At 31.8% G+C, this 14,841-nt stretch overlaps 1 protein-coding gene across 14 annotated transcripts in view; it reads right to left on the reverse strand.

Annotated features, from left to right (window-relative positions):
• Positions 1-5,813: 5,813 nt before the first annotated feature.
• Positions 5,814-14,841, reverse strand: part of LOC143240371 (rho family-interacting cell polarization regulator 2-like) — a 200,633-nt gene continuing 191,605 nt past the window's right edge. For all 14 annotated transcript variants that reach the window (XM_076482782.1, XM_076482801.1, XM_076482735.1 and 11 more), the window contains 4 exons: positions 12,803-12,849; positions 9,257-9,340; positions 8,538-8,631; positions 5,814-6,864 (listed from right to left, as the gene is read on the reverse strand). In XM_076482782.1, the coding sequence (XP_076338897.1) occupies positions 6,791-6,864; positions 8,538-8,631; positions 9,257-9,340; positions 12,803-12,849 (299 nt within the window). In that variant the 3' untranslated portion in view covers positions 5,814-6,790. The remainder of the gene's footprint in view (positions 6,865-8,537; positions 8,632-9,256; positions 9,341-12,802; positions 12,850-14,841) is intronic.

A 14,841-nucleotide genomic window follows, 5' to 3' on the forward strand; every position in this document is an offset into this window, starting at 1 on the left:
CCGATAGGCCCGGCATAGCCAAGCGCGTTAAGGCGTGTGACTCGTAACCCGAGAGTCGCGGGTTCGCGCCTGCGTCGCGCCAAACATGCTCGCCCTCCCAGCCGTGGGTGCGTTATAATGTACGGTCAATCCCACTATTCGTTGGTAAAAGAGTAGTCCAAGAGTTGGCGGTGGGTGGTAATGACTAGCTGCCTTCCCTCTAGTCTTACACTGCACAATTACGGACGAATAGCGCAGATAGCCTTTGAGTAGCTTTGCACGAAATTCAAAACAAACAAACAAACTTACAACGAAAGACCGACTCATGCACACCACAGCTATACGGCACCCTCAAACCCCTCACCCGATTGTCCATTACGACACATAATGTCGAGCTATGAATCATTTCACTACAACCTCGGTAAATATATAGCGCGAGCATTTTCTAAATATGTAACATCAGCCGGCTCCTTTTCAAAAGACTCTTTTAACTTTAAATATATCCTTAATCAACTAAATCATAAAGCCTTAATGGCCAGTTTTGATGTAATCTCCCTTTTTACAGAAGGCCCCACAACTAAAGCCTGCAAGATAGCTTTAGAACTTTATATCCAAACCCCAACCAACTGATACACATCCCCAGTAACCAATTAGCAACCCTTATAGAATTAATTACCACCAAAACTAACTTTATGTTCAATAGCCAAAACTACCTACAAATAAATGGCCTAAATATGGGGAATCCCGTGTCACCAGTTCACATTTTTATAACACAGACTGAATCACAAGCGATCAATTCAGCCTTACACCCTCCACTATACTGGTACAGGTATGTTGATGATACAACTGTTGGATTCGCATCAACAGAACCCAGACTTATTTTTTCAATCATTTTAAATCTATACTCCCTAACATTAAGTTCACCTGTCAACAGGAAAATAAAATTAACGAAATAGCATTTCTTAATCTCAAGATCACTAGAACTGATACACAATTCAAAACAGAAATACATAGAAAAATCATTCATACTGGATTACACATTCCCTCGAAGTCACCACATGAAACAAAACAAAAACTCAACATATTAAGAAATCAAATAAACACAGCTACAAAACTATGTTCACCTGATAAAATTAACGATGAAATCAACAAAATAAAGCAACACTTCATCAAAATCAACAAATTTCCTCAAAAAACCGTAGACAAAATTACACGCACACACCTAGACCAACAACAAACAAACAAAAATAAATCCGAAGATACAACAAACTACAAAACCTTATACTGCTGCATACCATATATTCCCGACATTAGCGAAAAAATAACCAACATTTGGAAATCACTTATAACAAAACAAAACATTCCAATAAACACCATATTTATTCAAAACCCAGGTACATTGTTTAATTGTTTTAATTTCGCGCAAAGCTACACAAAGGCTATCTGCGCTAGCCGTCCCTAATTTTGTAATATAAGACTAGAGGAAAGGCAACTAGTCATCACTACCCCACCGTCAGTTCTTGGGCTCCTCTTTTACCAACGAATAGTGAGATTGACCGTAACATTATAATGCCCCCACGGCTGAAAGGGCGAATGTGTTTAGTGCGACGGGAATTCGAACCCGTGACCCTCAGATTACGAGTCGAACGCCCTAACCTAGCTGGCCATGCCAGGCTTAAAACCCAGTACAAAATTAAAGTCCATACTTCGTAAAAACTACACTGACAAACACAACAATAACATAATTTATAAAATACAATGCAACAAATGCCACGACTTCTTTATTGGAGAAACAAGCAGAAAATTGAAAACTAGATTCAAAGAATACAAAAAAATCACTTTCACACGTTTTTGAACACTGCAAGTCAAATAAACACAACATAATCACAGAAAACACCCAAATACTAAGTAAGGAGAGAAATATAAACAAATGCAAAATAAAGATGCCCTACTTATACAGCAACTAAAACCAATATAAAAGAACATCTTTATACCAATGCTACTAAATAACCTAACATCCAACTGCACCGCCCATACAATCCCGTAGCCGTTTATACTCTCGTCCTTAAGACGTGTCCGGCAACGGTCACTTGCAAACCCTCTCTTTCCTAACCTGAAGATGACCTAGAAAGGTCAAAACGTTGTTCTCTCATTATCAATAAAAGTGTTAATATCCATACTAGTCTTTCTAAGATACATTTTTATTTCAAGTGGGTTTCTCGTCATCAAGAAGATAAATAAAATAGTATTGGTTTGTATTGATAATATCCGAAGAACACAGACCAATGATGTCGGAACATATAGTATGTTACACCATTAATAAAACTTTTCCTTATGATTATTAACCTATATATCGTTCTTTGCCTACTTAATTCCAGCATAATCAATTCCAAATAAAAAGAATTATGAAATGTACATTTTGATTCTATTTTTAAATTATAAACTGAATCGTTCGTTCGATCTTTGTGGATTTTTGGTCTCATAGACCAGGGAGGGTCAGGTTCTATTAGACCTCTTTTTCCTTGACAAATGAACTTTTTTTTAAATTTCGCCAAAGCTTCACGAGTGTTATCAGATCATTAAGATAAAATCATTTAAAATAATAATAGTAATAGAATAGAACTAAAATAAAACAGGCCACCTACATTCTGGACTTATTAAAAATAAATAAAATAATTAAAAAAATCAAAGAACAATATAAATGAACATTGCTTTGAAAAGGACCTGACTAAACTTATATCACTCCAACCATTCAGTATTTACTCGAAATATATTAATCTGGGCACTCCAACAAAGTTATGGAAGGAGAAAGAGGTCTAGTGTACCTGACCCTCCTGGGTATACAAAATATATATACCCAAACACACAGAGAGAGTGTGTTATCAGTGTTAGCTGTCCTCGCGACTCTCAGACTACGAGTCGAGCGCCTTAACCACCTGGTCATGCCGAGATGAATATTGTTATTTATAAGACTAAATGGTAAGTTGTATATGACACTCCTTCTATAAATAATCATTTTATTATGTATACATTTTTTAATGCACGTTTTGAAGTAATGACACACAACGTTAAAATTAGAAAGAGACGAAACTCAATTCCATTGAATTTTTAAATTTACTAACACTCAATGTCATACCTTTTGCAATTATAATAGAACGTAGTAGTTGTAACCTTAATTTAGGCTCTCCCTCTTTATAAGTTCTTTAAAATGTTAAAATAAGAGAGAGAAAAAGGGGATCCATCGAGGAGTTTGCCCTAAAGCCCGTGCTGGCTCTAGACTCTCCCGAATATACCTATTCCATTTATCACTTTTTATGAAATGGATATTAAGCTTTCTACCCAAGAGAACCGCTACAGTAGAAATAATGATGGATAACAGGATGGCATCAACAACAACGAACATTTGACACGTAACAAGAATTGAACGTTTCGGAATATAGATATTCCATCTTCAGCAAATTATATTGAACATCGGAAATTATTAAGTACAGAGATATTTAAAAAGTTTAAGCATTATATTAAAATACACCATAAAAGTATGGAATAAATAAAGAGACAATAAAATAAAGAGAGATAGATTAATATAATGATGTTTTTCGGGTATTTAGAACAGATGTAACTGTTGTAAAGTTTTGTTATAATTTAAATTTAAGCGTTCATATAAAACGTATAAATTTTCTTTTATTGAAAATTCAGTATTTGATGATCCAGATGAGATAACTTTGAAATTCGTAATCAAGACTAGGTGGCTAGTGTTTTCATTGCGTATGCCAATCGTGGAGTCTCATGGATTTGTTAGTTTTTTTACTAGTTCTGCTTGATTCTCCCATATCTTTGCATGCGTAATTGACGTATAGTTTTGCTAATGAAGTGGTATTACAGCCACTACACGTGTATTTAGATACGATTCTGAAGCGCATGAGGTTGGGTAAAAGATCCTTGGAGCGAAATATATTTTGTACTTTGAATGGTTGTGGATAGAATGTTTTAATTATTCTTAAACTTTGTTATTTTAGTATCAAACTTGACTTATCTTTTGTAAAAAGGAAAGAGAAATCCTAAAAGGTGTTTATTAATGGTATAGTCTTTTTTTTTTTTTTTCTTGAGCGGGGTTCAAATTTCTGAGAAAGGAACTTGCATGTTAGAATTTGAACAAAATGCATGGAATAGCCCTTGTTTATTAAAATGTTCGGTATGGTGGTAATTTCTGTGTGAAAAGTGAGGTAGTTAGAAATGTTATACGTATTTCAGGACGGTTGGTATTAACATTTTTATTAAAATAAAATAGAGAACAACGTTTCAACCTTCTTAGATCATCCTCATGTTAACAGGATATATGCTTTATTGAAAAAGGCTGAGAATAAGGTTCCTTTTAACAGAATTCAAAATACAACTGTCGAATCGAGTACGCAAGCATGTATACGTTTTTTACGATAAATTGATGTTGTGATTACATAATCTGTTGGTTTGGATATCCAGAAAAGGCAATTTACCGTTTTTTTTCTCAGTTTTACAACAGAAATTAATTGTTAGTGTTTCGAATTTAAAAATCGGAAAACTGTTTGATACGATTATACTTCTAAATTAAAACGTTTCGTCAACATACTGTTTAAATGGAGCCAGTTTGTAATCACAAACGATCCTTGTGAGTTGTGACAAAGAAATATGCTAAAAAAAGTTGGCCCTAAAGGTGACCCCATTGCCACGCCATCTGTTTAGTCATATAGTTGACCCTTGAAGATAAAGTGGCCGATCTTGAGGGCTTTGGTTTGAATTTCGCACAAAGATACACGAGGGCTATCTGCACTCGCCGTCCCTAATTTAGCAATGCAAGACTAAAGGGAAGGCAGCTAGTCATTACCACCCACTGCCAACTCTTGGGTTACTCTTTTACCAACGAACAGTGGGATAAACTGTAACATATAACGCCCCCACTGTTGAAAAGGTAAGCACGTTTAATGTGACGGGGATTCAAACCCGCGACCCATGGGGATTCAAACCCGCGACCCATGGATTAAGATGAATTGTTGGTGTTTAAAGTTTAATTTTGTAGAGGAAAAGTTTATTTAAAGTCATTTGTATAGTTTCTTCAAATGAAATGTTTGTAAATGAAGATTCAATGTCAAAATTAGCAATATGTTTTGATTAGCGTTATTAATTTTAGAAATTTCTTGAGCAAAAGAAAAGGAATATTTAACTTTAAACTCTTTGGAAATGAGTGAATTGAAAATAGAAATGAAGAATTTAACCAATTTATGGATATTTGAACCGATGCTCAATAAAATTGGTCCTCAGGAATGTTGTAACTCATACACAGGACCAAGGTGAGAGGCAAATGCCTTTAAGAAAGTTTTTTGAAATGTAATTGCAATATTTACAATTTCTTAAGGTTCATTGTATTTTTTTTCACATTTTATGGTGAGTTTTAGCCAATTAACATTAAAGGCTTTGAATTTTGTTTTATCACTGAGTATACTTTGCATTTTGTTCATGCAATTCAGTTTATAAAGTTTAACTAAACTTGCACCTTTATGTCAGGTGACAATGATATTCTTTTTATTAACTAATTCCTTTATGGCAGTATATTCTTCGTGAGTAATGGTGGAAGTAGGTTTACATGACCTGAAGCTGTAAAACTTCCAAGTTTTACTTGTTTTACAATAAACTTTAATGAAAAATTTATAACACTTTTTTTGATTAAGGTTAGGTTTGTTTCTAAAATGTTTATTACCATACAGACTCATGTATAAATGGAGGTTTATATTACAGATGTAATACTTTTGTACAGGAAGTTTGATGTAATTGTGATTTATGAAGTAATTGTGAAAACGAGATTTTTAAAAATACCCTTGTTTCATTCAAACAAAACGTCAATCAAACACCATACAATGTAATGTGCAAGATAAAATAACAATTGCAATTTTCCTTCTTGGCAAAAAAACAATGACATAACTAATATAAACACTACCTCATCACAATCTCTTTAACATCAGCCTACGTGCACTTCTCTCAATCAGTATTTAAGTAGCAAAGACGTTTTTCCATATTACATTTCAAAACATCAAAGTATGCAATGGTCTCATGTAAATCTGTTCAATTGAGTGCATTAACTGAAAAAACAAAGCAACATTACAAAACAGGTAAATATAGCATGCTTATTTGATCTATATATACAACAAATACATGGAAATTTACAGATCATATTTAAATAGTTTACAGATCTCTGAAAACTTCTAATGATCTTATTTGCATAAATGGTACATATTTCTGTCATGTTTGTTAAGATCATTATAAATAATAAGAATACTAAATATAATTATGATGAATTTCTACTTGACATCAAACTCAAACTTGGCCATTATTTAAAAAGTGTTAAATTTTTTTATTGCAATAATGTTCTTTGCATAATAAAAAAGAACTCTTTGGTTTTTAGGGACAAATCCAATTTTGTAGCTGCATACCAATTTATTAAATTACATTAGTTGTAATATATGGAACAGCTGAGTGTCAGAGGTACTACTTATTGTTATGAAGGTATATCACATTATTTCTTTGGCTTTAGCACAACATACAAGCTTAAAAAGGTGTCTTTGGTATAATCATCATGCAATAAAGTTGAGGCTCCAATGGTTACACTCATTCTACATGTAGGCTAGTCATACTTCAGCTTGTATACATACATTTAAAATGTGCATTGGGTTTTTGTTTTGTCCAGAAAACGTAAATAAGATGGTCTTGACAGCCACTCGATAAGTTCAAATATTCTGAGAAAAACATTTTACTGAATATTCATAGCACCAAAAAATAACTATCACTTGACATTAAATCCTTGAAATCCTTGTGTGGAAAACTGACATTGTTCATAAGCTCTTTTTCCATCTTCTCCTGAAAAGTAAATATTATAATAAGATTCCACACAAGACAAGATAATGATTTATCAAACCCTATAAAAGCGGTATAAATATGTATGAAAATACAAATGTCTTTCCTTCTAGGTACAGTATATTTACAAATGCAAATTGTGTATTTTAGAGTTAGTTAACAGAATATTGATTTTATTTCATTTTAATGATATATTTTGATGTCCTTGCTGCATGAATAAGTATGTAGGATCCATTGTCAAGTCATGTAAAAAGAACTTACCTACTAGTAAAACCTGGAAATGTATCTAATATTATCTAACATAACATAATGTTGCTATTAAATATGAAAGTTCAGTACAATTAATGGAATGAGTAGCAGTTAAAGATTTGTGACAGTTTGGTAAAATCAAATTTAAGCCTAGATTTGCAACAAACAAGCTTAGCTTGTCCACTTTTTGAATTGTTTTCTTTTTTTAAACAAATAAGAAAAACTATATGATTGATTACACAAATTGCATGAACTTAGCTATTAATACAAGATAATAGGATCACTGAATAATAGTAATTTATCAAGCACTGAAAACAAAATTAGTTATTATGCCACATATATAATTCCAGATAATAATGCTTTATCAAGCAAAATATATAAAATTAGTTATTTGACAATACATTAAACATGAGTAAATATATATCAATCACTGTTAAGAAAATCATTAATCATGTGATACATTCATAAAACTCATAAAACACTGTATAAAACCTTTAGCTGAAAATATATACCAGTGTTTAAACCTTTAGCTGAAAATATGTAGCAGTGTTTAAATCACCAACTTCTTTTTTAATAATATACATTGTTTTTGTGGATAAAAAATTTATACTAGTTACACTTCCAGTACAAAACAGAGATGCATGACTTTCAAACATTGACTGAAATACTAATCATTTTCCAAAGGAACTTAAATTCAGACTAAAAGCTAACTTTAGCCAATATAACCTACAAGATGATGGACAAATAGTTAATAACAATGGCACAAATGTTTCTTTGAATTTTTCAGTATAAAGTAAAAATTTAGATGAGGTGATTGATTATGAATTTAATAATAAGCATGTTACAAAATAATATTTCACATAAAAGAATGATGAATCAGTCTGGAAGTTACATCAACACAGAAAACAAATGTTCTCTAGATTTCACAGTAAATCCTAAGAAAAAAAATTATAATCCAGTATGACAGAAAATTCTTTTATTGGATTACATTTAACATATAAAATATCACTTTAAAATAATTGTTCATCTCTTCTATTTCTCCAGGATTAAATTGAACAGAAATAAATTCCCTAAAGAAACAACTGTCCAATACATTAAGAAATGAAATAAACAACTAAAATAACAAAAATTATCAGCTCATATGTTTCTGATATTAAGATTCTTCATTATAATTAGCATGTATCAAAGGCATCTCCTCACCAAGAATGCTCAGGTAGCACTGTTTTCAAGACAAAGATTCTGATGTTTTTGGAGTATAATTTTGATGCAAATAAAAAATAGCAATTCAATGCTGCTAATAGTAATTATTTTCAAATATTTAAAATCTATACTGCATGAGATCACAATTCATTTAATAAAATAGTTTTCATTTCTGCCAGGTCATTTTGTTACTATCTCAAACTAGTTACTATTGCAGGAAAACTTACCAAACTTAAAGAGAGTGTTTTTTGCTTGTTGCTGAACTAACAAATTTTCATCCACATGAGACAGGTATACTAGCAATTCTATATGTTCAGTAGCCTGAAAACACACAAGAAACACTTGGATTAAAACAGTCAGTCACCAGGTTTTTTCCCCTAAGACACATAACTACTAATGCAATATTTATCTCATGTGCAAAATGTCTACCTCAATTTGTTTAACTCATCATTTATATCTAAAGCTAAGAAAAAAAAGAACTGTTTTAGTTACAATATCAACTTGTTTTAAAGAGGTTACTAAATGTAAATACTGAGAACAAGTTAAATTTTGTTTAGACTGTTTTGTAGTTCTTGTGTTTTTAACTGATAATGTTTTTCACTGTTTCACCAAGAAGTATATTATTGCATGACTAAAGTTTTATGCAATTTATATGAATCTATAAACACAGATTAGATTTAGAGCAACTCTAGTACAAGCCTGATCACGTAAAAAAATATCCAACAATAACCTCATGCTACATTATAGAAAACTCAATTCAAGAACTTTTGGAAGGAAGGTATTCTTCTTCAGGGATAAACTGAAGATCAATTTACCTTTGAAGAAGGATTGTTTTCCTTGAAGAAATGCTCAGGTTATTAATTTTATTTTGTAATTTATATAAGTTTTTATATTGACTGATTAGTACCACAAGCAAACAACATAAAAACAATAACATGGAATTTACCTTCAGAGTTGCTAATGCACAACAAGAACCTTGACGTATATGTGAATCATCACTTTCTAATCCTTCCAGAAATACAGATATGATCTACATAAAATATCAAAAGTGGCATGACATTTATATCAGTTTTCAAAAGTTCAGGATTTTGTAATCATTGTAAAACTAGTAGATTATATAATTATTTTAACCTTTTATAGGTTTCTCTGAGATCTTCAAAAATCTGTAAACTTTTGTAATCTTCTAAATTTCTGATGTGTTGACTCAAATATGAGGGGTTTGTTTGGAGTCAGAGGAATTTCTTCCTTATACATTTAATATGAATAAACTGCAGCTAATGACAGGGGCATAACTGGGAATTGGTGGAGATGGTGGTCAATATTCTAAAAGGTCTGCTATTTCCTGATTTTACATGAAAACACTTAACTTGCATAAACCATTTACATTTTTTGTAAATAATAGTTTTTTTTTGGTTTTTTTTAAAATAACCCTCCTCCAGTCTGTAGTGTTTGGAACACTCCTAAATAAGTAACCAAGTTATTAGGTTATTATATGTTCACTGATAACAAACCACAGGAAATACTCCAAATATATATCACTATATGTTTCCATATAGATGACATACAAAAACATAACAAAATGGTAACCATAAGGAGTACTGATTTTAAATAATATGCAACAATATTTGTAATTGAGAAGTTTGACAAGTGTTCTTTTTAATTCTACATAAAAGTCCAAACCTTTTAATCTTTTATGGTTTTGACTTTTAATATCTTGTTTTCACTTTATAGAAGTAGCAAGAAACAATAAATAAAATGCAATATAATGTCTGTTAACACCATCAAAATTTCTGGAATACATTTCTTAGTCGTAAGAAATAACATTTTATTCTTTCTGAATACTCTCTGGACTTGCAAGTATATTTATTACTTAACAACAATGCTTGATCATTAGTGACATTTACTAATTAATGATTAATGGGCCAATGAAACCTACAAACGTGGGTAGGTGCCAAAGTGTGCATTCCTTGACTTTGCACAGAATGCCATTCAAAATGGTATCATATGTTTGATGTCTAAGTTATCAAGCTTTCATTTAACCTACATTGCTGAATTTACAAAAGTCTGTGATACAGAAGAGAAATTACTAGATATATTATATAGGGATACTGAAAATAACTATAGATACATATTTAAAAGGAGGATGTATAAATACAAGTTGCAAACTGTACAATGAACGTTGCACTTTGACGTTTGAGCCCAGCTGATTTTGGAATTTCACAGACGTATCTTTAGTACAAAAACTTCAGTAACACATTTGATTTTTTTAACAGAAGATGTACACAAACCTGCCATATTTTATAAAGGTACACTTCATAAAGTTGGAATAGGTCAACATTATTTCTTCAATACAGGGTCAGCCCAGTGAAACGTCTCAATGCACATTTATGTGTAGTGTTCCTCACACCATTATATATGTTCTCTTACAGATCAAAACAAAAGCAGTATAAAAAATGCAGTGGCCTAAGAGTTAGCAGTGGGTACTACCAATCAGTTGTTAGTAGTTCAAAATTATAACTGTCATAACACAAACAAGGTGAGCTCAAGATTATTGAATTACAATTCTAAAATTCAGTTTCAAGTCACAAAGTGGGCAGAGCTGATTATGTAGCTTTAAGAAGCATTTGAGGCACTTTATTAAAATTATAGAAGCTTCTAAAAGAGAAAATTAAAATTTCTTTTGTAAGCCACCCATACATACATGTCAGTTAAAGAAAGGATACTAATGAGTGTAAAATGGAAGGTTTGTGAAAAAGTTTGTCCTAACAAGAAAATGTGTGTGTTACACTAAATATACAAGACTGAGATGTATTTACATGCTACAACATCAGAAGTAGAAACCAACAGTTTTTCTTATTTATATAAACAGATTGTAGCAGAAGAAAAGGCTACAGAAAAGTTTATGTTAACCTAATTAAACTAGGAAATGAAATACACACAAATAAGCAGCCATTTAACATGTTCTGTATATATCCAGTTTTGGTTTTGTTCCAGTGAATTGGCAAAATTAAACAACTTGGACAAAGAACCTGCTTGTGGACTGGACATATAATGCTACTTGATAAATTGTAACAATACATGGAAATACATATAAAATTCCATGTTTTCTTTGTACAAAATCAGCTCTCTCTGGTAGTTCTAGAGGTCAGTTGTATCTAGGACTACAGGAAAAAGGAGATACATCAGTAAAATGACAGTTCTACAGTCAATCCAAAATCTTCAGCATACAAACTCTCTGTAAGTATTCAATTATATTTTCTTTAGTCTTCCAATGTATAATGGATAATGTGTGAAAATAATAATAAGAAAAAACCTAGTTGTAAATCTAATAAGATTTATTGAAGTGTAATAGCTTTGTTGAGAGGTAACTTACGATTCCTAATCAGAATGACCTCACTAAATTAAATTAAATCTAATAAGATTTATTGAAGTGTAATAGCTTTGTTGAGAGGTAACTTACGATTCCTAATCAGAATGACCTCACTAAATTAAATTGAATAATGCCTGAAGAGTTCATTTCATGTAATAGCTTACTAGATAATTTGATCAACATAGTTTCTGAGCCAATGAGTTTTATAGGTTTAATTATGTGTGCAGAATGAGAAATTTGATATTTTTTGATGTAGAATATTTTTTTGGAATAATTTTAGAGTTTACTGATGCAGAAGAATACTGTAACATTTGTAAATAAATTCTTATATGTTGTTTGTATTAGCAGTCTCCAAGTCAGTTTCTTTGTTCCAAACATAAATTTCCTCAAGTTAGTGGCCTGTGTGCTCATTCAGCTACACAAACAACTGTCTTCCTGGATTTTTAAATAATTTAGTTTATAACTTGTGGAAAGCTGATGCAAATGATTAGACTTCCTAGGCTCACATATTACATTTGTGTTCAACAATAAACAAACATAATGACAATATTTCGATTACTTAGAGAGCTGGAATAACTGAAAACAGTAATAAATTTGACACTAATTTCAATTAGTTGATTATTTTCATAACATTAATCAATTTACTTGTAATTCTGATTAATTAGTTAATATAACACTAATTAACATAATTTATGCTACAAGTTATTTATTAATGAATTCTATTAGTTCTACTTAATAAACATTATAAAATGCATACCTTTAAAAAACATCTTAAGCAATCAGTTTAAGAATTACAACTCTGCTTGGAACAACACAAATTTTTATTGCAATATCAAAGTTACTACTTCCTATATCTTATATAAAAAAAGGAAGTACTTGATAAATACTTTTCATCCATCCTCATCTTCATAAGTTTTTTAAATTTTAATACTTCCTAAAATGAATACTTTTTCTTTTTGTAATTTGGTTTACAAATTTAACAAGATAATTTTTAACAATAAGGTACCATATGTTTCAAAATGTTTAATATTCGAAATAGAACAATTAAGACAGTCTATTAAAAATCTGGCAAATCATTAATCTGAATGAATTTTTCTACTGTGCTGAAAAAAGAATACTTACAAATTTTCTTGTTGAAGAATTCTTAGCCACATCTTTCAAATATGATTCTAAACAAAACATACAAATATTCAGATTATAGTACACAACATATTATGAGCTAATACATTTTCTTAAGATAGTTACAATTTTTCTACACTGAAAATGTATTTTTGATACGTACTTAACTTCATAATCTTTTTTACATGCAGATTATCATACAACAATCTACCAATGTAACACACTCTCTTGATGCATGTGGCTCCCTCTATTTAGATTATACAGAACTGTCACTTTGCATTTTGGAGGAAAATGAAAACACCTCTGAAATACATTTTAAGTACAGGAAAATTATAACTTCTGATATAGCACTCGTCTTTTCTCACAAGACCAGCTAGAACTGGTGAAAGGGAATGATAGCAGCAATGCATGAAAGTGTCTGAATGATACTCCTGGAATTGAGAAAGTCAGATCTGATGAGGGAAACTGCACAACTTCTGAACCAAGCATACTCTTTCCTTATCATTGAACTGTGTAGAAAATACGTGTAGACAAATCCAAGTAGGAGAAAACTGTGGCAGAAAAGTGATTCTAATCATGAAATGTATATGAAACCCAATCCCACATACTGTAAAGGTGAATAAAGCAATGGATATGCCCCAAGGTCTATAGAGTAATCAAGGTGAACTCTGTAAGTCAGCTATATCCAAAAACCTATGCTTCTAGGAACTGACATCTACCTCATGTTCAAGAGACCAGAGAGAATCTAAAATCACTCCAACCAATGAGCACGACATGAGATATCTTTGATCTATCAATATGGGAACCTGATGCCTGGAATTGAAAGGATGTTTATGTAACAGAAATCAACTCTCTCAGCAGAGAAATTGACTGGACCCATTTAAAAAACAATACAATCTTCAACATAAGATATAATGAGGGATAGTAAAAAAAAAGGACAGAACTGAAACAATTCCCTTTACTTCTACTGTGGCCCACAACATATAAGGAGTATAAATGAGAGACGCGTACAGACAACCAACTTGACATCTCACTCTTTTGTGATTGTATAATGCATACTGGAGAATATAATGTCATCTACATCTGCAGAACATCACTTCTGTACTTTGCACTGAATGATTATAACCATCTTTGTGTGGAACTCATTCAAGAAGGTGCCAACAGAGCAACTTGGAACTGAAAAAGTGGAAAGGACTCCTGTACTTTACTTGAAGAAAAGGAGAGTGAGAAGATGTTAGAAAGTCTGGAGGAATGTTATCAGCAGAGGACAATGTGACAGATGACTACAAAACCCTATTTTGAAAAGCAAATCATACCAACTTACTCATACAAGGCATGGCAGGAATGGGCAGCTATTCCCCATGCAGTCCATGGTTAATACAGTTTGGAACAGATATGTTTATGAAAGAAGTACATTGCAAGGTTATTTGTCTAAAAGCAATCATGTATAACACACCATCTTGAGGAGGAAGGAACAATACGTATAAGAGAGAAGATAGATCAGGTGGTAAACTGTATGTGAAACATCAATGGCAAACAAATCAGATCTATGACTTCCACAGGCTAGGAGGAGAAGGAAATATGTTTCAGGGGAAAGAGGTGAAACACGAATCACAAGGAAGTAAGTTCAAACAGAGGTAAAGTGAGGAAATTGAAGACCATTTTAAGATTTCATTCTGGAAGACTAGGTTTGTAGGAATGACAAATTTGGAAGGACAGAGGAAGCAGTATCTGGAAAAAAATGAAAGATCTGGAATAAGGCATTCTGATAACACTATAGCAAGGAAACCAAAGACCTGTGATTTAAAACCAATGTGAGAAACTCAACTACATGAGCCACAGTATGTCAGTCAGTGGAGAATCCCTGGGTTGTAGACCAACTGTGGAATACCTTCCATTAGTGCTGATACACTTCCACTAAAAAGAACATATGGAATGAGTTAAAGGAAAGAAACTTGATGGGAGAAATCTAATACTGAAGAGAAAATGTTGTAATAATAATGAATGGTTAAACTGATTTAAATTACCTAGAAACTAAAGTA

The sequence above is a fragment of the Tachypleus tridentatus genome, chromosome 2 (assembly GCF_004210375.1).
Source record: "Tachypleus tridentatus isolate NWPU-2018 chromosome 2, ASM421037v1, whole genome shotgun sequence".
NCBI classification, from domain to species: Eukaryota; Metazoa; Arthropoda; class Merostomata; order Xiphosura; family Limulidae; genus Tachypleus; species Tachypleus tridentatus.